The sequence below is a fragment of the Pristis pectinata genome, chromosome 21 (assembly GCF_009764475.1).
Source record: "Pristis pectinata isolate sPriPec2 chromosome 21, sPriPec2.1.pri, whole genome shotgun sequence".
NCBI lineage: Eukaryota > Metazoa > Chordata > Chondrichthyes > Rhinopristiformes > Pristidae > Pristis > Pristis pectinata.
This window is the reverse complement of record NC_067425.1, coordinates 1659213-1682505: the sequence shown is the minus strand read 5'-3', so window position 1 is coordinate 1682505 and position 23293 is coordinate 1659213. Positions and strand designations below refer to the sequence as shown.

The 23293-nt window shown below is 50.6% G+C and overlaps 1 protein-coding gene across 1 annotated transcript; it reads left to right on the top strand.

The window, feature by feature from the left end:
* The first annotated feature begins 5 nt into the window (after window positions 1-5).
* Window positions 6-22148, top strand: tsr1 (TSR1 ribosome maturation factor). The gene is made up of 15 exons (XM_052035819.1): window positions 6-123; window positions 995-1098; window positions 2985-3201; window positions 3666-3800; window positions 4213-4631; window positions 6285-6432; window positions 9710-9870; window positions 11925-12130; window positions 13716-13875; window positions 16569-16679; window positions 18097-18229; window positions 18851-18967; window positions 19486-19626; window positions 20341-20415; window positions 21910-22148. Exons 1-15 carry the CDS (start codon window positions 6-8, stop codon window positions 22086-22088), a joined length of 2424 nt encoding a protein of 807 aa, XP_051891779.1. The 3' UTR covers window positions 22089-22148.
* Window positions 22149-23293: the final 1145 nt, after the last annotated feature.

Sequence of the window (23293 nt, the reverse complement as noted above, 5' to 3'; positions counted from 1 at the left end):
CGGAGATGGCGGGCAGCGTGGGGAGGCGGGAGCCGCACCGGCCCGGCTCCTTCAACCTGCCCAAGAAGCCGCACAAGGCGGGGCGGCACCGCAGCAAAGGCGCGGTGGAGCGGGCGAGCAGAGGTACCGGAGCGCGGGAGGCGGCCGCGGAGCGGGGACCGTCACCCTCGCACCGGGCCCGGACCCCCCCACAGCCCCTCAACCTCCCCTCCCCTCAACCTCCCCTCGTCCCCTCCCCTCGTCCCCCCTCCCCTCACCCCCCGTCCCCCTCCCCTCCCCCCCCCTCACCCCCGTCCCCCTCCCCTCCCCCCCCTCGTCCCCCTCCCCCTCCCCCCCCCCCCCCTCCCCTCCCCCCCCCTCGTCCCCCCTCCCCTCGTCCCCCCCTCCCCCCTCCCCTCCCCCCCTCCCCCCCTCACCCCCCTCCCCCCTCACACCCCTCTCCCCTCATTCCCCCCCTCTCCCCACCTGCTCTCCCCTCCCCCCCCTCCCCCACAATCCACCCACACTACTTCCGGCTTCCACCCCGAGCAGTCCCTCTCCCCCAGCACCTGTTTTCCTTTCCATCACCCTCCAAATTCACTCCCGGCTCTGCCCGAACCCTCCCCCACTTCACCCCAGCGCTCCTCTCCACCCCAAACTCCCAGTTCCCTCTCCAATCCAATGGTCCCTGCCCCCAGTGCCTCCTGTCCTTCCATCCCGAGCAGCCCCTCCCTGCCAACCCAATACACAGCTCTTTCACCCCCCCACTCCAAACCCCCAGCCACCCACCCTGAGCACACTCCCCCCAGCTGCTCTTCCCCTTGACACTTGCTTTCCCCCTTCCACGACTCTAACACCTGGCTCTGCCTCCTCAGTGCCCCCAACACACCTGTCCTGGCTTCAACCCTTTACCCCACGCGCCCTCCCCTCCCATAGCTTCAACCATTTCTTGTCCAAATTCCTCATCCCCTGTCCGTTTTTGGGCTTGTTAGTTGACGCTGTGGTCTGTCCACAGGGAGAGTTGATGTGAAGGTCATCAGCAAGAAAGCAAAGAAGGAGCAGAAGAAACATGACCGGAGACACCATGCTAGCCAGCGGCGGCAGCAGAGCAAGGAGGCGGTGAGTCAGCCCTGTTATTTCCCCTCCCCCTCCCACAGTGCTCTCTGGTGGGTCTCATAGGAAAAGATGTTAAGTGCCATCTTCCAGCCCCCAACGCCACCAGTACTGCACCTTCCAAAGAGAAATTGGAAGAAACATCAGAAACTTACTTGGAACAGCCATGTAAATACCAAAAGCAGGTTAGAGGTTGGGGGCTCTGGTGAGTGACTCACCTCCTGACACCTCGAGGCCTTTACACCAGTCAGGAGTGTGATGGAACACTCTTACCTTGCCTGGATGAGTGCAGTGCCAACAATCTTACGAAACTGTGGTCTGGTTGCCACGTTATAGGAATGACATGAAGGCTTTGGAGAGGGTGCAGAAGAGATTGACCAGGATGTTGCTTGGACTGGGGAGAATTGGCTACAAGGAGAGGTTGGACAAACTTGGGTTGTTTTTTCTGGAGTGTCGGAGGCTGAGGTGCAACGTGATAGAAGGTTATAAAATTATGAGGGCCATAGACAGAGCAGACAGTCAGTCTTTTTCTCTGGGTGGAAACCTCAAATACTGGAGGGCATTGCTTTAAGGTGAGAGGGGCAAAGTTTAAAGGAGATTTATGAGGTAAGTTTTTATACACAAGAGTGGTGGGTGCCCAGAATGTGTTGGCGGGGAAGTGCTGGAAACATACAATAGCAACCTTCAAGAGGCATCTAGACAGACACATGAACAGGCAGGGAATGGAGGGATATAGACTGCAGGCAGATGGGATTAGTTTAATTTGGCACAGACATCGTGGGCCAAATGGCCTGTTCCTGTGCTGTACTGTTTTGTCCTAAGCACCACACCATATTGGACAAAGCTGTCCACTCGATAGGCACCCCATTCACCACCCTAAATGTTCATTCCTCCTGCCATCACTGGTGCACCACGGCTGCACTGTGGTTACTCATCCAAGCTACTCCGACAGCTCCTCCCATACCCGTGGTCTCCACCACTAAGAAGAGGATGGGCAGTAGGTGAATGGGAACACGACCAACTCAAATTCTCCTCCAAGTTGCATCTTCCCAATGGTAATAAATCGGCATTTCTTCATCACTGTTGGGTCTAAATCCAGGAACTCCCTCCCCAACAGCTCTGCCTGTAGAAGGACTACAGCAGCTTGCCACTGCCTTCTCAAGGGCTACTGGAGGCGGGTAGTGTGTGGACCTTACCAGTGATGCCCAGATGGAGAATGTGGCTGGGAATAAATCCTGGTATATCTGTATTATGCCCCGTCCAAGGCTAGCATACTTTCCTGAGGTTGGGGCTCAGAACCAAACACAAGATTCACCAGGGTGTACCTGGAATGAAGGGCTGGTTATAGGGAGAGATTGGATAGGATGGGTTTATTCTCAGTGGAATCTAGGAGGCTGAGGGGTGACCCTGTCGAGGTTTATAAAATTATGAGGGGCATAGGTAGAGTAGGTAGTCAGAATCTTTTGCCTGTGGTGATGGAGTCTAGGACTAGAAGGCACAGGTTTAAGGTGAGAGGGGAGAAATTTAAAGGGGATCTGAGTTGCAAGTTTTTCCACAAACAGGGTGGTGGGTACATTGAATGAGCCGCTGAAGGAAGTAGTAGAGGCAGGTACAGTTGCATTGTTTAAAAGGCATTTGGACAGGTACGTGGATAGGTCCCGTGTAGAGGGATACGGCCCTAATGCACACAAATGGGGTCAGCATGGATAGGCATCAGGGTCAGCATGGACGAATTGGGCTGAAGGACCTGCTTCTGCACTGTACAACTCATTATCATTCTATGACAAGAATCCGGGTTTGAGTCTCACCAGGACTCTGCGTAAGTGAAGCTTACGATGTATGGAGATCGTCAGTCCAGGACGTGAAGTGTTTGACACTTGTTCCTTCTGCAGGTGCTGACAGAGAAGAGGAGTCTGGGCAGCAGAGATGGCCCACCCCACCTGGTGGCTGTGATCCCCCTGCACGGTGGCACCAGTGCCCAGGATGCCCTGAGGCTGATTCGGAGCGATGAGACAGTGAGCGTGTTTGACAGTGATGGAAGTGGCGAGCGCTTTGGGTTGGTTTCCCCCAGGTTCAAGCGGAGGTTTTATTTCATCCGAGTGAATGCAGGTGAGCGACTGTCTTTGCAGATAGATCGATGGACCTACCGAGGTAGCATGCAGAGGTTACGAGCAGAGCAGATGGAGCTGTAACTGTAGTCTTGGGGAGACAACAGACGGGTGGGAGGTTCAGAAAGCAGGGAGCAGCTGCCTGCTCCACCCACCAGATGAAGAACTGGGGCTTTGTAGTTCCATTGGAGCTGTGTGTTTGTGGAATGAAGGCCATAATCCATATTATCAAGCAGTTCACTGTGGGTCACATCTCAGGCTGTTTGGGAATGAGGTAAGAAATTAGAGTGGTGTAAGTGTGGGGAAACTCCCATAAAAGTTTCGGGTAATGGGGTCAGTTTGGGCTTTGAAGACTGAGAGTAAGGGTGCAGAGTTGTGGTGCAGGTCAGCCATGTTCTGACACACTCCAGGGGCTGAACTTGCTGCTCTGGTTTTCATATGCATATTTTTTCTGTTCCATTTTAGGTGATATTCATGCAGTTCTTGACCTGGCCAAGGTAGCAGACACGCTGATGTTTGTACTGGATCCGTATGAGGGATGGGACAGTTACGGGGACTTCTGTCTCACTTGCCTACTTGCCCAGGGCTTCCCCAGCCATGGTATGTGGATTCAGTTTGTATTTGTTGTCAGGGTGTGCTGAGGAATGTGGGGGTGCAGTCATTCTGTTACTGGATTAGTGATCTAGAAAAAAAAATGTGCAGATGGCAACATGATGGCTGTAGGCATTCAGATTTTTTTAAACTTTTTTTAAAGTTTAAAAAAAATTGTGATCAGAAAAAGTGCCAGTTAAGTTATAGCTAAAACTTGTTTGCTCTTCTCTTTTGGGGAAGGAAATTTGCTGTCTTTATCAGGTGTAGACTGCAGGTGAGTTTGAGGGGCACATAATTGAAATCTATTAGCACAGGAGAGCTTTCAGTGCCTGCGAGCAAGTCTCGGGTGACCTGTGGGCTGCTGCTGGGAGGAGTGGGGGTGAGGCTGGTCCTACACATATAACTAACTGTTATTCTGCAGTGTTTGTGGTTCAGGGAGTTAACAACCTTCCCATCAAGAAGCGAGCAGATGCCAAGAGGAACCTGAGCAAGGTGTTGGAGCGCCGGTTCCTCGATGCCAAACCCTTTCACCTGGACACAGAGCAGGAGGCCACACTAGTCATCAGACACGTAGCCATGCAGAAGCAGAGGCACCTGTCTTTTCGAGACCGTCGCTCCTATTTACTGGCTCAGCACGTGGCCTTTGAAGCCAGTGAGGACAGCGGCCTCATGGGAACACTGAAGGTGACCGGTTACGTCCGGGGGCAGACCCTGGATGTCAATAAACTGGTGCACATTGTAGGACACGGGGACTTCCAGATGAGCCAGATCGATGGGCCACCTGACCCCATGCCCCTGAACCCCAAGATTACAAAGAAAACACCGGGTGCTGAGGTGAGGGTGAGTGAAAAGATCGGCAGGTGCTGTGAAGCATGGTAGGGAATTGTTCAGCTCGTGGAGCATGTACTAACTCTTCGGAAGGGTCTCCAATCAGTGCAACTCTAACCCTGCAGGTGTTACCCCTTCTACTTGTCGAGTTCTCTCTCAAAACCTGTTGAATCTTCTGTTGCCCTTTCAGGTAGCTTAATCCAGATCAGTGGTTCACTGAAGAAGACACTTTCATCTCCCGTCTCATGTTTCTTGTATTTCCTTCTGACAGGGGATGAGGCCATTCGACCCACAGAGTCTATGCCAGCTCACAGAGCAACGTCCCGTTCCTTCACATTTCCCTGTAGTCAATCCCCTCTCAGATCAACTCCTCCCAATTCTTTTACCTACCTACAGAAGCGGCAGTTTACAGCAGGCAGTTAGCCTACCAACCAGCCCATCTTTGGGATGTGGGAGGAAATCCAGGCGGTCACAGGGAGAACATGCAAACTCCACACAGACAGCACTGGAGGTCAGGATTGATCCAGGGTCGCTGGAGCTGGAGGCAGCTGCACTACCTGCAGCATCATTTTGCCACTTTTGGCTGCTGGACTTCTATCTGTAATTATACAGGAAACGTGACAGTGAAGCAGGCCGTTCAACACAACCAGCGCGCGGACATTTGAGCTCCGCCTCAGCCTCTTGCCATCTTTCCTCCACTAAATCCACCAGTGTCATCTGGTCACCCTGCCAATGGAATCAGCTTTTCCTTTTTCCTCCACTGTCGCATTCCTTCATGATTCTGAGCCCCTCTATTAAATCTCACCTCAACCTCTATACCCAGGAGGACAGTCTTCCTGTGCAACTGATGTCCTGCTGTGAAAGTCGACCTGCGCTCTGTAATAAATCAGACAACAGCAGAACCAAGGACCATACAAAAAGTTCTGTATTATTTAACGCTAGTGGGAGTAGGGGGAACACGGAAAAACAAACAGCAGTGCTGCTCTTTCCTGCATGTGGCCCGACTCAAGGAATACAGGGTGCTAACAAACTTAAGTACATTGTTCACAGGTGGGTGTCCTCCTACTGCATTTGACCAGCTCACGCTACCATTGGTCCCAGACAGGTTAACACATCTTTCACAGTTAGTCTCAAAAACAACCCTGTTCTTGTGGCCTTGAAGTCAGCTTGGCTGATAAGTTGTTGCTAGGCTTCATGAGCAGGTGGCTCAAGCTGCTTACCAGTAGAGAGAGAGAGAGAGTAACCTGTTCACCAGAGCTCCCTTCCCATTATCTTCTACGCTGCTTCCCTGTGAGTGGTCTGGTAAATGTGGCAGATGTTTAACATCAGTGCTGGTCCGTCTCCCATAGTAATACCAAGACAATGCAGAGTCCTGATGTTAAGCGTTATATGCCAGGAAGTAGTTGGATAAGCACCTGTACATTTTATTCACTTGTTACTCCGAAAGGTGTATGTTTTTATATTTACAATGGAAGCATTAAATATCACATAATTCTACCCTGCTCTCAGTGTTGATGCAGTGTCAGCATTAGCAGTAGAGTGTAATTATAGTGGGACTCGGGCCTCTTCTTGTTCTCTGGGTGAAGACGCTCTGAAAAAGAAATGCTAGTGACTTTGGGGTGAGATTGATCTTTTTCCATTGATTAAGCTCCTCTTCTGATTTAGGAGCCTGCTGCTGAGATGGAAGAAGAAGTGAAAGTTCTCATGAAAGCAGACTGCAGCAAGCAGGAGTCGCTGGAGTCAGAGGTGGTTCCTGACCCAATGGAAGGGGAGCAGACCTGGCCAACGGAAGAGGAGCTGAGAGAGGCTGATGGTGTGTACTGGGCACGCTGACCCTCAGCACATCTTAAACATTCCCTTTTCAGGTCTGGGTGTCGTTGACAAGGCCAGCATTTATTGTCCATCCCTAATCACTCCTTCAAAGTCGGTGAGGGTGTCCTCCTCAACCGCTGCCGTCCTTCTGCTGGAGGTGCTCCCACAGTGCTGTTGGGAAAGGAGTTAGAGGATTTAGACACAGTGATGATTATTGACCTGTGTAACGTTTCCTAATCAGGATGGTGGGTGACTTGGAGGGGAATCTCTGGGTGGTGGTATTTCCATGTGCCCCTTGCCCTCGTAGGGATTATAGGTTTGTCAGAATAGCCTGGCTGAGCATTCTGTAGATGGTACACCCTGCAGCCACTGTGTGCCGGTGGTGGAGGAAGACAGTATTTTGGATGGTGTGTAGGTGCCGATCAAATGGGCTTGTTTGCCCTGCATGGTGTCATGTAGCTTGAGGGTTGTTGGAGCTGTACTCATCCAGGTAAGTGGAGGTTGTTCCATCACCTGCTTGGCTTGAGCCTTGTAGATGGTGGAACAGCCTTGAGGTATCTGGAGGTGAGTCATTTGTGACAGGAATCCCAGCCTCTGTCCTGTCTGGATGTATTTCAGTTTAATGATGACCCCCAGGATGTTGCTGGTGAGGGTCACAGTGATGGTGCTGCCTTTGAATGTAAAGGGTAGATGGTCAGATGCTCTCTTGTTGATGAACATTGCCTAGAACTTTGGTCTTGCTGCATGTCGGCACAGGCTGCTTCATTTACTGAGGAGATGTGAGTGGAATCCCCACTTTTCAGCTCATGATGGAGATGGTTTGGCATCAGTACACTTTGGTTGTGAACCTTGTGAAATTGTCACATGGACCATGTGAGCCCACCCTCAGCCAGGGTCACAACTGAATGCCGGGCTTGCCAACAGCCCACAGTTCCAGGAATTAAGCTAATAAAGAACTTTAACCTCCAGCCTTCCAGCCATCTGATGCTGCTGAATTGTAGACTGAACAGGTCGGGCAGCATCTGTGGAACAGAATGGATAATTTGGATGGATTCTGTTTCTCTCCCCACTGATGCTTTTTCTGTTTGTGTTTCAGATTCAGCAGTTTTTTTTTCTGATTATGAAACCCTGCTTTAATATTTTTTGTTTAAAAGCTGGAGTTTCTGCTCCTGTTTTCTCTTGTTGGGTTTGGAACTGAAGTGGAGTATTTAGGCCAAACAGGGCCATGTCGTTCACCTAGAAGTGGAGGGTTCCCGGCTCAGTGGGTGTGAGTTGCCTTATGCCTTTGGTCACTAGGAACCTACTAGTCACGTTCATTAAGGCTTTATCTATTGTTTACTTAGGTACTTAAAAATCAGTGAATTCCCCTTGGTTTAAACCTCACCACCAACTTGTAAATGTGATCATTCTCCAAACATTTCTGTGGAAAAATGATTCATGGGTATAATTTGGCGGTGCGGGCTCGTTGGGCCGGAAGGGCCTGTTACCGTGCTGTATGAATAAAATTTTAAAGTTTAAACACCCAGAGAGCAGGTTGTTGTTGAGCTCTAGGGGTGGAGTTGAGTGTGACGAAGAGGAGAGATGTCAAATTCAGATGTTGATAGAACCAACAATCTGTAGCTGCTGAAATCTGAAACTCTGGAAACACTTAGCAGGTCAGGCAGTATCCGTATAGAGAGAGAGAGAGAGAGAGAGAGTTAACGTTTCAGGTCAAAGACCTTTCGCTGGAGCTGACAGAATCATGTTTGATATAGGTAATCATTAAACCTGTTGCCTTACTTATTGAGTGTGGAGCTGGTATGACAAGAGCTCTCTTGTAGGCCCTTGTTCAAACGGTGTGTGCTTCTGTTCCCCACTCTGATTTGTCTCAGCAGCTTTTAAGACCATAAGACATAGGAACAGAATTAGGCCATTCAGCCCATCGAGTCTGCTCTGCCATTCAATCATGGCTGATTTATTTTTCCCTCTCAACCCCATTCTCCTGCCTTCTCGCCCTAACCTTTGAACAGATCAACCTCCGCTGCAAATATACCCAGTGGCTCGGCCTCCACAGCCGTCTGTGGCAATGAATTCCACAGATTCACCACCTTCTGTATAAGAAATTCCTCCTCATCACTGTTCTAAAGGGATGCCCTTCTATTCTGAGGCTGTGCCCTCTGGTCCTAGACTCTCCCACCACTGGAAACGTCCTCTCCACATCCACTCTATCCAGGTCTTTCAATATTTGGTGTATTTCAATGAGATTCCCCCCATATCTTTCTAAACTCCAGTGAGTACAAGCCCAGAGCCATCAAATGCGCCTCATACGTTAACCCTTTCATTCTCGGGATCATTCTTGTAAAGCTCCTCTGAACCCTCTCCAACGCTAGCACATCCTTCCTTAGATATGGAGCCCAAAACTGCTCACAATACTCCAAATGTGGTCTGACCAATGCCTTATAAAGCCTTAGCGTTACGTCTTTGCTTTTATATTCTAGTCCTCTCGAGATGAATGCTAATGTTGCATTTGCCTTCCTTACCACTGACTCAACCTGCAAGTTAACCTTCAGGGAATCCTGCACTAGGACCCCCAAGTCCCTTTGCACCTCCGATTTCTGAATTCTTTCCCCGTTTAGAAAACAGTCTATGCCTTTATTCCTTCTACCAAAGTGCATGACCGTACACTTCCCTACGCTGTATTCCATCTGCCACTTCTTTGCCCATTCTCCCAACCTGTCCAAGTCCTTCTTCAGACTCCCTGCTTCCTCAACACTACCTGCCCCTCCACCTATCTTGGTATCATCCGCAAACTTGGCCACAAAGCCCTCAATTCTGTCATCCAGATTATTAACATACAACGTGAAAAGTAACGGACCCAACACTGACCCTTGCAGAACCCTAGTCACCAGCAGCCAACCAGAAAAGGCCCCCTTTATTCTCACTCTTTGCCTTCTGCCAGTCAGCCAGTCTTCTATCTATGTTAGTACCATTCCTGTAATACCTAACTTGTTTAGCAGTTTTTAACTGTCAGCTTTTAACTGAAATTTATAAAAACCTCCATTTAGGATACAAATAAGAGAGTTTTATTAGGAATTAACATGTTCCTGTTTATCTCTGACGGCCAGTGTGATTATTTTTCCCCCACCCCTTGGTCTATTCTCTGGGGTGAGTTACACCAGCGTTAATGCCCCGAGCTTGAGTTGTTGGGTTGGAGGTGGAAGTGTGGAGATGAGGAGGAGGACTCCTTGATTCAAAGCCTTCAATGCCCACTCACAGCTCTGTCCATTTTGCTGATTTAGATGCATTAAAAGAAAGCAGGAAGATTGTTCGGAGGGTCCCAAAAGGCACATCGGACTACCAGGCTGCCTGGATTTTGGATGATGAGGAAGGGGTGGATGAGGAGGAAGAAAGTGATGGTGAGGTGGAGGAGCAAGACCTGATGGGAGAGGCTATGTCACAGGTAAGTAACCTGTGGACATATTACATCTGTTGTCCAGAATTGCTGATCAATCGGAAGACTTGGTACGTTTGTGGTGTGCATTTCCCTGGTGCCAGGAATCCGTCCTGTTCAATTCCATTTCTCCCATCTCAGGGCCCAATCTTTCAACTTCCGATGCTAAGTGAAGCTGCTGCTGTGTTCTCCCGGATCGGGCTCCCTTGTTCAATGATCAGCAGTGCTGCCTTCCATAGTGGATGAGTACAGTGTCCTTCTACCTGTGTCAGATGGCTGTGAGAGTGTGGTGTTAGAATGACCACATCTCCTAAATGACAACCTCCATCACCAGGAAGGACACGGCTTCAGACGTGGGAATGCACCAAGTCTCAGACCCTTCCAGCTTGGGCATGTAGTTCATCCTTCATTGTTGCTGGATCTAAATCCTGGAATTCAATACTGCAGTGGGGGCATCTTCAGAACAACTGCAGCAGCTGAAGGTGATTCACCACCAGCACCTTGAGGATAATTCGGGATGGACAGTATATGCTGGCCGAGCCAGTGATACCCATCTCCTGAAATATGAATCAGAGAAATAAGATCTGAAATAGTGTTGGGGAATGTGTGCTCAGTTCCCAAGGCACTGGCCAATGGTAGCAGTGTGGTTAGAGGGGGCTAATTGTAGGTTGGGTAGTTGCGATCGATTGAGATCCACAGAGCTGCAGTGTTGTAGGTGCTGCTCTGGAGCTGGATTGTTAAACAGGCAAACGGGCATCTGTGATTCCTGTGTTGAACAGTGACTGGAGTTCCAACGTACCAGACGTATGGGAAAGTGCATTGGGGAGTCCTGAGAAGTACGTTTCTCTGTTGAACAACAATCTTAAAGGATGGGTTGGCATTCTGGCCGAGCTTCAGTTCATGACAAACCCTTCATCATTTCTCATTGCTGCTTCTGGCTGCTTGTAAAATGGCTGCTGCCTTTGCTTTGTACCAACATTGAGGAGAGCCAGTGGGTACAGTATATCTGGATTTTCACGATGCAGTTTGGTACAGCCCCGGACAAAAATGTGTTACAAAATAAGGGTTCACTGAATTGGGAATAACAAGGGAAACGTTTGTTTAAAGGACAGGAAGCAGTAGGAGTTCCAGGTTATTTTCGGGTTGGCCAGTGTGGTACAACCCTTGGCTCTTCACAGTCTCTGTTAATGGCTTGGATGAAAATAGAACAAGGAGTTGGTTGGTGAGAAGCTTGGTGGGAAGGTTAGTTGTGAAGATAACTGTATGTAAAGGGATATCAGCAGGTTGAGTGAGGGGACAAGGAAGTGACAGGTGGAGTATAGTGCGGGGAAATTTGGTTTTCCCAAATGTGGGAAAAAGAGGAAAAGCAGAATCCTTTGTAAGCAGTGGGAAAACGAGTAAACGTGGATGTGTAGAGGGATCCAGGGAACATTCGGATCACTGCAAGCGTTAGAAAAGCAAATGTTATGTTTGCAAAAGTAACAAAACCTTGCTGAGATTGCCCATGTGTCATTTTGTCCTGGTATCTAATGAAGGTTAGGTGTGGAATCAGTGCAGCATTTCATGAGCTGACTGGGTAGAAGGTTTGTCCTTCGACTGTGTGGAATTGGTGTTTTCTCCCTAGGGTTTAGAAGAATGAGAGGTCTTCCTGAAAGGGATTAACGAGGTGGATAGTGAGAGGCTGGTTTCTCTACCTGTGAGATGAGCAATTTCTTTATGCAGAGGTTTATAAGTCTTTGGAAACCTCCAGCACACACTGCAGATGGTTGATTGTTGAGTATATTCATGTTGATATTGATGGATTCTGATGGAATGGGGGATAACGTGAGGTTGTAGTCGAGGCACAAGATCAACTGTGATCTCATTGAGTGACAGAGCAGGCTCAGGGCAAACAGCCTCCTCTACATTGGAGGGCACACTTTGAAATCTCTTAAGTGTTGAATGAATGCCTGTGCATTGGGTGGGGCAGTGGGGGCTTTGTGTCTGGGTCTGAGTGACTGGCCCCAAGCTGGGCTCCCTCAGTGGTGCCAGAGTTCATCACCTGACGTGTTCATTCTTCGTAGGTCAGCGACGAGAGTAACGATGAGGGAGAGGCTGTGGAGGAGTGCGAAACTATGACTTTGCCCGAAAGTGTCCCTGATGATAATTATGATGAGAAGATTGACGAGGCTGAGGAGAGGGAGATGCTGGAAAAGTACAAACAGGAGCGGATGGATGAAATGTTCCCGGATGAAGTGGACACTCCAAAAGATGTACCAGCTAGAGTCAGGTACCTGGGTGCTGTGGGCTACTTGTCTCGATGGTTTGATGACCACTTATCATTCTGCATTTTTGGGCAAGTGCAAGGGGTTCCCTGATACACATGATGCAGCCTTTGAATAAAATAATGTAAGAAATAAGAGCAGACCAGTCAGCCACTCATGCTGGTTCCATCATTCAATAGATGGTGGCTGATGTGTTACCTCAGCATCACTTCCCTGCACTAACCCCCATACTCATTGAGTTTCTTAATATCCAAAAATCTATCAGTCTCTATTTTGAATGAACTCAGTGACTGATCCTTTGCAGCCCTCCAGGAGGGAGTTCCACACATTCATTCCTCTATGGATGAAGACCATTCTTTTCAGCTCAACCTTATATCGCTGACCCTTTATTTTGAAGATGTGATCTGTTTCTGGAGACCCCAGTCAGAGGAATTGTCATTGGTCTATTGGTATAGGTCCTGCCTGCTTCATCTCTCCTTGCAGGGCAAATCATCATCCCAGGTATCAATGCCGTGAACCTTCTTTGCAGTATCACTCACAGGAAAATAGGGATAAGAACAGGCCACTCAGCTCCTCAAGCCTGCCCCCACCATTCAATATGATCATGGCTGATCTATGCTGGCCTCAACTCTGTGCCAGTTCCCCATAACCTTAAATTCTTTGATCTATCCACTTTAAATATATCTAATGAACCTGCCTCCTCCACCCTCGGGCGGAGCATTCCAGAGGTTCACCCCCTCTGAGAGAAATGATCTCTACGTGCCTCAGTCCAGCCTCTCTTGACAGAACAACCCTCTCATCCCAGGAATTACCCCAGTGAATCTCCTTTGGACTGTCTCCAATGTTACTATATCCTTTTTTAGGTAAGGGGACCAAAACTATGCGCAGTATTCCAGGTGTGGCCTCACCTGTACCCTGTTACAAAGTAAGGGGCTGGTCAGTTAAAGCTGAGGTATAAATGGTGGTGGTGATGAAATTGAACAAAGCAATGCCGGAACTGTGGGATACAGAGCACATTGTTGCTGGAAATCCAATAAAGGAGAAGGTTGGAGATACCAGCAGGTCAGGCAGCACCTGTGGAGAGGACAAGACTGAGCTAATGTACAAACTGATGAATATTGACTCAGTTTCTCTTTCTCCACAGACATTACGTGACCTGCTGGGTATTTCCAGCATTCTCTTTTATCCAGATCCCAGCAACTGCAGTGGTTTGCATCTCGCAGTTTCAGCACTGTTTTCTCTTGCTCCTCTTTCTTCTAATGAGCTGCAATAAACAAGCCCCCACCACCCTCGTTCAGCTGGCACCACCACCTTTTACATTGATTAGAGGAAGGTGACCCACTTGAGAGACTTCAGCATGTAGTTCCATCTGCAGGGTGGAGCTGGCACCTCAGCCAGGATGTTATGCTGAGATCAAGTTTGCTCTTGCTGGATGTAGAAGATCCATGCACAGCCTTTGAAAGGGAAGGCAAGTTTCTCGTCGGAAGGCAGAATACAGATGCCAGTATTTCCCTGGATTCTGCACCGTCCCCCGCTCTGATGGTTTGGTTACTTTGCATGTAGCTTGATGATTTCCTGTAAACTTCACAGGTTTCAGAAGTACAGAGGTCTGAAGAGTTTCCGGGCATCTCCGTGGGACCCCAAGGAGAATTTGCCCCGAGATTATGCCAGAATATTCCAGTTCCAGAACTTTACCCGAACGAGGAGACGAATCTTCAGTGAGCTGAGCGAGGAGCAGGAAGGTGCAATGGTAATGTGCCTGTGTGTACTGCAGTTCTGAAGGGCACGAGTATCCTTCACTGTTGGCTGCTTTACAGTTCATTGGTTCGTTGTCATCCTGGTCTCCAGCCAAACATTTCTTATCACGGAAACCTGGGAGTGAGGCATTTTGTGGTTTGTGCACTGGTTGTGTGATGTGTGTTAATGCTGGGGAGAGGGTGCTTCAGGTGTCCACATGCTCTTGTACTGTCCTGGTCCTCTGCCATGGCAATACAGAATAAGGAGACCAATACTGTCCTGATGTTGTCTCACTGATACTTCAGTTCTTCGAGAGCATAACCTTCCTAGTTTAATATTCAATTTCGTAGTAGTTAAGGCGACATCGGTCAAGTTGGTATCGGTTTATTTAGTCTGGAGATAACTGAGGGTTTTGGCAGTGGATGAGCCGAGTGGATGAGTCACTCTTGACGACAGCAAGTGTGAGGTCAGAAGCTCAGCTTGGGTTGGGTAGGACACTGTCGATAACAACTGCCTCGGGGTGTAGCAGCTTGCCTTGGGTTATGTGTGTGGTAACTGTTCACTGGCAGTAACATGTAACTGGCACTTCCAGCAAATGTGCTGACTTTCTTGCATTGGGCTGTCTTTAGCTCTATTTCCTGTCTTTAGCTCTTGTTTTACACTAAAAGAGCCAGAATCTCTCTATGAATGTGTGGTGAGAATATGCAGTCAGTTAATTTAGTGTGAAATAGCATATTAAACTGTTACGAAATAGTCTGTCAGAACAGAACAACTTCAGCATGTGACTTGCCCACACTTGCTCTGTGACCGATACTCAATATATACATTGAGTATAGGAGGTGGGACATTATGTTGCAGTTGTACAAGTTGTTAGTGAGGCTGCACTTGGTGACCAAAACTGCACACACTTCTCCCTGTTATAGGAGAGACATGGTTAAACTGGAAAGAGTGCAGACTTGAGGGCCTGAGAGAGAGGTTGGCCAGGCTAGGTCTTTATTCCTTGGAACATCAGAGAATGAGGGGCGACCTTATAGAAATGTTTAAAATTATGAGAGGCATAGATGAGTTGGATAGTGATAGTTTTTTCCCCAGGGTAGGGGAGTCCAAAACTAGGGGCATAGATTTAGGGTGAGAGGGGAAAGATTTAAAAGGGACCTGAGGGCAACTTTTTCACGCAGAGGGTGGTGAGTATATGGAACGAGCTGCCAGAGGGAGTGGGTGAGGCAGGTACAACAGTGTCATTTAAGAAGCACTTGGATAGGTACATGGAGGGGCGGGGCTTGGAGGGATATGGGCCAAACGCAGGAAATTGGGACCAGCTGGGTGGGCACTGTGGTCGGCATGGACAAGTTGGGCTGAAGGGCCTGTATCTGTGCTATATTCCTTTATGACTCTGTATGTTCACAGAAATGATCACTTAAAACACAGTGTGTTTTTTCCCCGGAATTTTAAAAGTTAAGGGATGATGGGTAGATTGTGGGAAAACCACTTCTGCTCTGAGGAGATGAGACTAGAGGGTAGAGTGTGTAAAAGTTATAGTCAGAGCTTTCAAGGTTGAATTTAGAAATCACTGCACCTAGCGGGGGTGGAAACCGCAGTTGATGTTGGGTCAATGGATTTTCTGTTAACAAATTTTAAAGACATTTGGGATAAGGGGCAAAGCCAGTGTCAAGGAGTAAAGTCCGAGATCAGCCGTGATCTCACTGAAAGGTAGAATGGGCTTGAGGTGCTGAACCTCCTGTTTCTCTGTTCCAGAATGGAATGGATGTGGGAAGTGTCCTGGGGCATGTGTGATCTATCTGTAACCTCCCCTTCTTCTCGGGAGTTGCGAACTTGCTGGGAGCTGATGCATCTGTCACTTCCAGGGCCTCTCTCATAGGTCGGCCCTGGTTTGTTATTTTCCCAGAGTTTCCTATGTGGAGGGTTGCCATTGGCTAGTGATCACACTGGGGAAGGTGTGCTGATTTCCACCCCCCGCGCCCCCCCCCGCACCCCACAAAGCTTCTCGTCTGGTTGTGTCAGCATCAAGTTCAACTGTAAAAGATATAACATCAGGAGGAGCAGAATTGGCCACACAGCCCTCTATCTTGTTCCACCGTTCAATGTGGTTCACGGCTAATCCCATCTCATTCCCAGTGATCCCCTCCTCCCTGATCTGTGATGTCCAAACATCTATGGATTGCAACCTTGGGTATTCTCAGTGACCATGGATGAACCCAGGGCACTTCCCAAATCCACACCATTTTGGAACGGAGGAACATTCATAACTTCTCAGCATTTAATCAGAAACGAAATCCCTGTCTCAGCATTTGCCAAGAATTTGCTATGTAGTTGCAGATTCGCAAGTCTGAGGAACAGCCCCTTGGTATCCACTCTGTTGATCCCTTCTGCTTATAACAAAATTCTGTGGTCTGGTCTTATTCCCTCTCTCCCCCTCAAACAGCTCTCCCATTCCAGGAATTGGAGCAGTGAACCGAGACTGCACGGACTCCAAGGCAGGGAGATGTCTCTATGGTACAGAGACCAAAATGGCATGCAGCCCTTTGGCTGTGGTTTTCCTGCAGTACTGTACATTGCAGCAAGACTTTATTAACTTTGTGCTTCAGACTCCTTACTTCCCAAAGGATTGTAACTTGGTGATGGGTGAAATCACTGTTCGTGCTCCACACTGCACTCTGGTCTTAGAGCTGTTTACTGCTTTCACAGCCCGGATGGTATGTCACAGTTCACATCTGCAACGTGCCACTGTCAGTGATGGAGAGTTTCAAGTCACAGACACCCCTGGTCCTCTTCACCCTGCTGCCCCATGAACAGAAGGTAGGGTGGGCACCGGAGAGGGGCAGGGGAAGGGTATGGAGGGTGGAGGTGATGGGTGCTGGGGGCAGGAGAGTGGGGGAAGAGTTGGAGATGGACGGCAGGGTTGGATCCTCAATTCTGTTCCTTATCTGACTGCGATTGTAATGGGATTGTTGATGTTTGGTGGTTCAAATAGTGATTTAATTTTGATCTTAAGTATTATAAAAGTTAGTGATTTACTTAATAGTTCTTGATTATGACAGTACAGTAAATTGCAGTAATGATGGCTCCTCAGTGGGGAATAAACACAATGCAGACACTTTGCTACACTTTCACAGTTGTGAAATATTGACAGGCTGGCCACCAACTCATCACACTGAGGGGAACAGTCCCCACCGGTACCGTACCCCGGTGTTATACAGTGACAGACCCATCCCCACCAGTACTGTACCCCGGTGTTAAACAGTGACAGACCTGTCCCCACCTGTACTGTACCAAGGTGTTATCCAGTGACAGACCCGTCCCCACCAGTACTGTACCCCGGTGTCATACAGTGACAGACCCAACCCCACCAGTACTGTACCCCGGTGTCATACAGTGACAGACCCGTCCCCACCAGTACTGTACCCCGGTGTCATACAGTGACAGACCCGTTCCTACCGGTACTGTACCCCGGTGTCATACAGTGACAGACCCGTTCCTACCGGTACTGTACCCCGGTGTCATACAGTGACAGACCCGTCCCTACCGGTACTGTACCCTGGTGTTATACAGCGACAGACCCGTCCCTACTGGTACTGTACCGTGGTGTTATACAGCGGCAGACCCGTCCCTACCGGTACTGTACCCCGGTGTTATACAGCGACAGACCCGTCCCTACTGGTACTGTACCCCGGTGTTATACAGCGACAGACCCGTCCCTACTGGTACTGTACCCCGGTGTTATACAGCGACAGACCCGTCCCCGCTGGTACCGTACCCCAGCATTCGAGTGATGAAAGGATACAGCACAGAAGCATGCTCATCAGCCCATCAAGTTGGCAACAACCAAACACCATCCACCTACGCTAATTACCCACTTCCCCCCACCCCACCTCTGATTGTACCGCTCACCTACACACTGAAGTTAATTTACAGCATCAATTAACCCACCAACCTGCACACCTTTGGGAAGTGGGAGGAAATTGGAGCACCCGGGGGAAACCCGTACGGTCACAGGAACAGCGTGTAAATGCCACTCAGTGCCAGAGTCAGGACTGAACCCAGGTGTTACCAGCTGTGTCACTGCTGCCCTGTAGCACGACTGTCTCATCTAGTGCGATGTGGAGACGGACCTGTGGCGGGGTTTTCTGTAGGATGGGCGAGTGGTGGTGGGGACAGGGAGTTGAGGGTGATCTCACGATGAGGAATGCCTCAGAAATTATCCTCTCTTTTCCAGATGTCAGTTGTTCATTTCTTGCTCAGGAGACATGCAAGCAACAGCGAGCCTGTCAAATCGAAGGAGGAGATGGTCTTCCACTGTGGCTGCAGGCGATTCCGGGCTCCTCCGCTCTATTCACAGCACACGGCAGGTGTGTGTCAGGGTCTCTGGTCGGGATCTGATGTAGATGGGGGTGCTTCCATTCAGGGACTGTAAGGGCGCGAAGATATCTATGGCAGCACCAGTGTTTCACTGCCTTTGAGAGAGTGACCCACTGACTCAATGCAGTCCACCCGGTGAAGGGGCACGCACGGTCGGGGAGGGAGCTCTGGGATTTGCACCCAGCGAGGGTGAACTGTCAGATGGGTTTGAGCCAGACTGACGAGTGGCCTTGAGAGGAACCTGCAGGTGGTGGTGTTCCCCTGTGCTTGCTGCTCTCGTCCTCTCAGTGGTAGGGACTGTGGGCTTGGAGTGCAGTAAATACATAGAGAGTGTGTACTGAAGGGTTCCATCACTGTGAAGTGAGGTTCTCTGCCCTTCCCACTGTAGGATGTCTCACAGAGCAGGGTGGCCCAGCAGTGCCAACCTTGGGCAGCATTCCCCCTTTCACCAGCACCGTTGGAACCCTGCTCATTAGCTGCGTTGGCCTTTCAGTTGGTTGCTGGTGAGTTGATCTCGAGGGCACTTTAGCACAGGTAGGTGAGGTGGAGTGAGGCTTTCTGAGGATGTGAGGCAGGTCTCTTCATTCACCATCAACTTGATCCTCCCACAGCCAACAAGTTCAAGTATGAGTGGTTTCTGCGTCCCAATACCACGGTGGTGGGCACGGTGTACTGCCCAATAACATTTCCCCCAGCATCCGTTCTGATGTTCAGGCAAAGAGCCAACGGTACGTGCTGCTGATTCCCACCAGGTCTGCGTGGGGGGTGGGGTGTGTACGGTGGCAGGGGGAGGAGTGCGTGTGTACGGTGCCGGGGGAGGGGTGCGTATGTACGGTGCCAGGGGGAGGGGTGCGTGTGTTCGGTGCCGGGGGAGGGGTGCATGTGTAAAACGTCTGGTGTTGATGCGTCTAAGTGTCACTGGGTTTGGCTGTCAGTACATGTGCTTTGCCTGTGTCAGAGTGTCCTGTTGCTGGGATTCTGATGGATGTGGGCTCGGTGACGCTGCAGCCAGTGATGGGATGACCCATGGCTGCTGCATACCCCCAGCAGGGCTGGGCCTGCAGGCCGGCTGTGTGCTGAGTTGGTCTCGTGCCTCACAGCTGATTGCCCAGTGGTTCAGGACAGGTTGTGATGCCCCATGCAGTGGAATTGCCTGTCTGAATGTGAATGTGCAGTGGTGGGGTTGGGGTAAGTGCAGGGAGGGTGGGTTCAGTGTCCTGGCCTGTAACACCTTGCTCCTGCCCAGGTATGCAGGACCTGATAGCCACGGGATCTCTGCTGAAGGTTGACCCTGACCGAGTGATTGTGAAGCGAATTACCTTGAGTGGCCACCCATTCAAGATCATGACCAAAACCTCGGTGGTTCGATACATGTTCTTCAACCGTGGTAAGTGGGGGGAGGGGTTGACTTTGGGGTTGGGAGACGGATGATGGGAGGGGTAGTAATCAACATGATCTTTCTCATCACAATGTGAAATAACAACTGGACTTACTGGATGCAAGTGTCTGACCAGCACAATCCCTTCTCTGGGAGTGTGTGACGGGATGGTGTAGAGGGAGCTTCACTCTGTGTCTGACCCCGGGAGTGTGTGACGGGACGGTGCGGAGGGAGCTTCACCCTGTGTCTGACCCCGGGAGTGTGACGGGACGGTGCGGAGGGAGCTTCACTCTGTGTCTGACCCCAGGAGTATGTGACGGGATGGTGCGGAGGGAGCTTCACTCTGCGTCTGACCCCGGGAGTGTGTGATGGGACAGTTTAGGGGGAACTTCACTCTGTGTTTAGCCCACTGTTTCCTTTCAGTTTCTCACTCCTGTACCTCTCCATAGTTACCACATTACTCAAGTTCCCAGGTTTACCATTCACTTTGATGTGTTCCCAATGAACTGCTCAAAATTAGAAGTGCCCATGATTCTGTCTAACTGATGTTGACGCTTCTCTGGACGGGTGTGATGAGACAGTGTAGAGGGAGCTCTATTCTGTATCTTACCTGTGATGCCCCAGCACTGGAAGTGTTTGATAGAGGTATTGATTACAGGGGTAAGAGCATAATGTAACTCTGCCGAGCATATTCTGCCATTACTGAGATTGTTTCTCTTTAAGATGACGTGCTGTGGTTCAAGCCGGTGGAGCTCCGTACAAAGTGGGGTCGCAGAGGTCATATCAAGGAACCTTTAGGTAAGCAGGTGCTCAGTAACACAGGTTTTACATGGTTAGACTGTGCTGTGGGATGATGGAGTCTAATTACTGCACCAGCTGAGCTGAGAGTGGCTGCCCCTGATATCAGCGCAGTGTTTGACCCAGTGTGGCACCCAGGGCCCCGGATAAAGCTGAGGTCAATGGGCATCGAGGGGAAACACTCCAGCGGCTGGAGTCAGACCTCACCCAGAGGAAAGTGGGTGTGGGAGTTGGAGATCAATCACCCCAGTCCCAGGACATCACTGCAGGAGTTCCTCAGGGCAGTGTCCTGGGCCTAGCCATCTTCAGCTGCCTCATCACTGACCTTCCGTCCATCAGAAGGCCAGAAGAGGGGATGCTCATGGACGATTGCACATTGTTCGATTCCATTCACACCTCCTGAGAACATAAAGCAGCCCAGGCCTGCATGCAGCAAGTCCCAGACAACATCCATGCACAGGGTGATGTGGAAAGTAACATTCAGGCCGCAAAGGTGCCAGACAATGACCACCTCCTGCAAGAGAATCTAACCACCGACCCTCGACATTCGATGGCATTCCCATCGCTGGGTCCCTCCTGCATCCTGGCGTCACCACTGACTGGAGCCTCGACTTGACCAACCGCAGTTACTGTGGCTGAAGGAGCAGGTCACAGGCTGGGTTTCCTGTGACTGGCCTTGGTACACCCCACAGCTCCCTGTGGCACTCCAGCCGGGGGTCCGTCACACCCAGCACAGCCTGGCCAGGTGGATGTTCCACTTGTTCACAACCTGGGTGGGGTGCGACGGGCGGGGGGTGCTGCGTGTCGGGCAGCTGGTGCAGACACCTGTCAGTTTCAGGGTGTGGTGCGTACTAGATCAACCCACTTCCTCCATCTCTCTCACAAGCGGTGTAGGGGAACAGTAGTCCCCTCCCCTCCCCTCCCCTCCCACCGTGCAGTCCGTACTACTCTGGGTAAATCCAGGGCACAACGTTTCCCGAGCTGCATGCGGTGTGCAGACTCTGGCCCCAGGAGCTGCTGCTGTGCAGGGCCATGGTGAGACCACATTCGAAGTTGTGTGAACAGCTGTGGTCTCCTCATCTGAGGTAGGATTTTCTTGCCATGGAGAGTTCACTGGAATGATTCCTGGGACGGCAGGACTGTGTTCACTGGAGGGTCGAAGAATGAGAGGGAATCTCATAGGAGAAGAGCCTCTGTAGTTTCAATGGGACCAGACGGACTAGAGACTGGGAGGATCTCCCAATGGCAGAGCCTCGGGATATGGGGTTGGCTATTCAGGGCTGGGATGAGGGGTGGCGAATCATCAGTAAATATATTTAAGAAGGGAGATGATGTATTAATGCTAAAGGAACGTGGAGGAGGTGGGAACAGGTACAGGAGTGGCTGATGGGCTCATGCTGAAGGTTTGAACAGTCTCCGGCTGCTGTTTGCTGTGTTTCTGTGGATGCTGCTCTGATCCGTGCTACAGTCTGACAGAGCCTGTGTTGTCTGCAGGGACTCACGGACACATGAAGTGTTTGTTCGATGGTCAGCTCAAATCCCAGGACACAGTGCTGATGAACTTGTACAAGAGGGTCTTCCCACCCTGGGCATACGATCCGCACGTTCCCGATCCGGTGCCGTGGGAGAAGTCCGAAGATGGTGTTAGTGTGCAGGAGGTGACGATGGACTAGAGTGAGCAGCAGGATTTTGGAGTTGGTGCCTTCATATTAAAATGTGCCAGTTCAACAACTTCTGCAATTTGATGTTGGAGTGCCAGCCCCTGGGTCTGTGCACTGGTCTGTCTGGGGAGCTGAACTTTTAGCTGGTTTACTCTGGGGAGATTACTGCAGTACTCCTGCCCAGCCACACGGAGACAGTGGTGTGCTGTTAAAAAGCTGATTGGTATGTGCTGCCACGTACTGTTTTAACAAGCAGTTCTCGTGGATGCTGTGCACTGTTTCCATACAGTTCCCTCTCCCCCGGGCTCTCCTTCCCTTCAGTCTGTGCTTCACCTGGTGTCATTCTGGACAGTAGGAAGTGGCTGTGTGAGACTTGGCCTCCTTGCTAGCCTGCATGGTTGGGAATACTGACCTGGTCCACTGCTGTGTGTGGCTCTCACAGGGAAATGTGGCCACACTGGTGTAGGGCTGACAGTGTATCAGCAGGCAGTGTATGAGGTGACACTGAGCTCACAAAGGGACTCCCTCAGTGAAGAGAATAGAACAGCATCACCCATTCAGTGGCTTAGTTGGGTCTGAGATGGTCTCTGCCTCGAGTCTGACCACCTATCTGGGTTCTATTCCCTCGCCAAAGTCTCTCGATCCTTACTGAGGTTTCCAGTGCACCCCGGCCTCAGCAGCTAACTGGGGGAGGGGGAATACACACGTCACACCCAGCTTGGAGTGTTGTGTGGTTGGGCTCCAGTCTTTCCAACCAGTTTTCCAGAGTTCTGAGATGTGCTGAATGTCTGACCCCCACCCCCCGCCCTCATCCTGACCACCCCCCCCCCCCCAGCAACCTCTCCTCCCTGACCCCCCCCCAGCAACCTCTCCTCCCTGACCCCCCCCACAACCTCTCCTCCCTGACCCCCCCAATCTCTGTCCCCCTCCACAAACTCTCCTCCCATTCCCCCCCCCATCCCCAATCTCTGCCCCTGTTCACAATCTCTCTGCCCCCCCCCCCCCCCCCATGCCCCCATGTTGTTCTGAATTGGTTTCTCCCAGCCAGGTCCCTCTGTCATTTGCCCTCTGTGGCCAGTGTCCCCTGTTCAGGGTCCTGGTGCTTTCACTGTGGATCGGCAGGGTGGAGTGAGGCGAGTGCTGTGGGCCAGTCTCGCCCTGTCTGGCCTTTGCTGGAGGTGGCTCCATTGCCTGTCCAGCAGGAAATGCTGCTCTGT

What these genes read in the sequence shown, in the direction of transcription:
- tsr1 (XM_052035819.1), top strand. Translation starts at nt 6, where the DNA reads ATGGCGGGCAGCGTGGGGAGGCGGGAGCCGCACCGGCCCGGCTCCTTC. An exon ending in CCAGGGCTTCCCCAGCCATG is followed by an intron (nt 3,801 to 4,212) that starts GTATGTGGATTC and finishes GTTATTCTGCAG; the next exon opens with TGTTTGTGGTTCAGGGAGTT. An exon ending in TGCTGCCCCATGAACAGAAG is followed by an intron (nt 16,680 to 18,096) that starts GTAGGGTGGGCA and finishes TCTCTTTTCCAG; the next exon opens with ATGTCAGTTGTTCATTTCTT.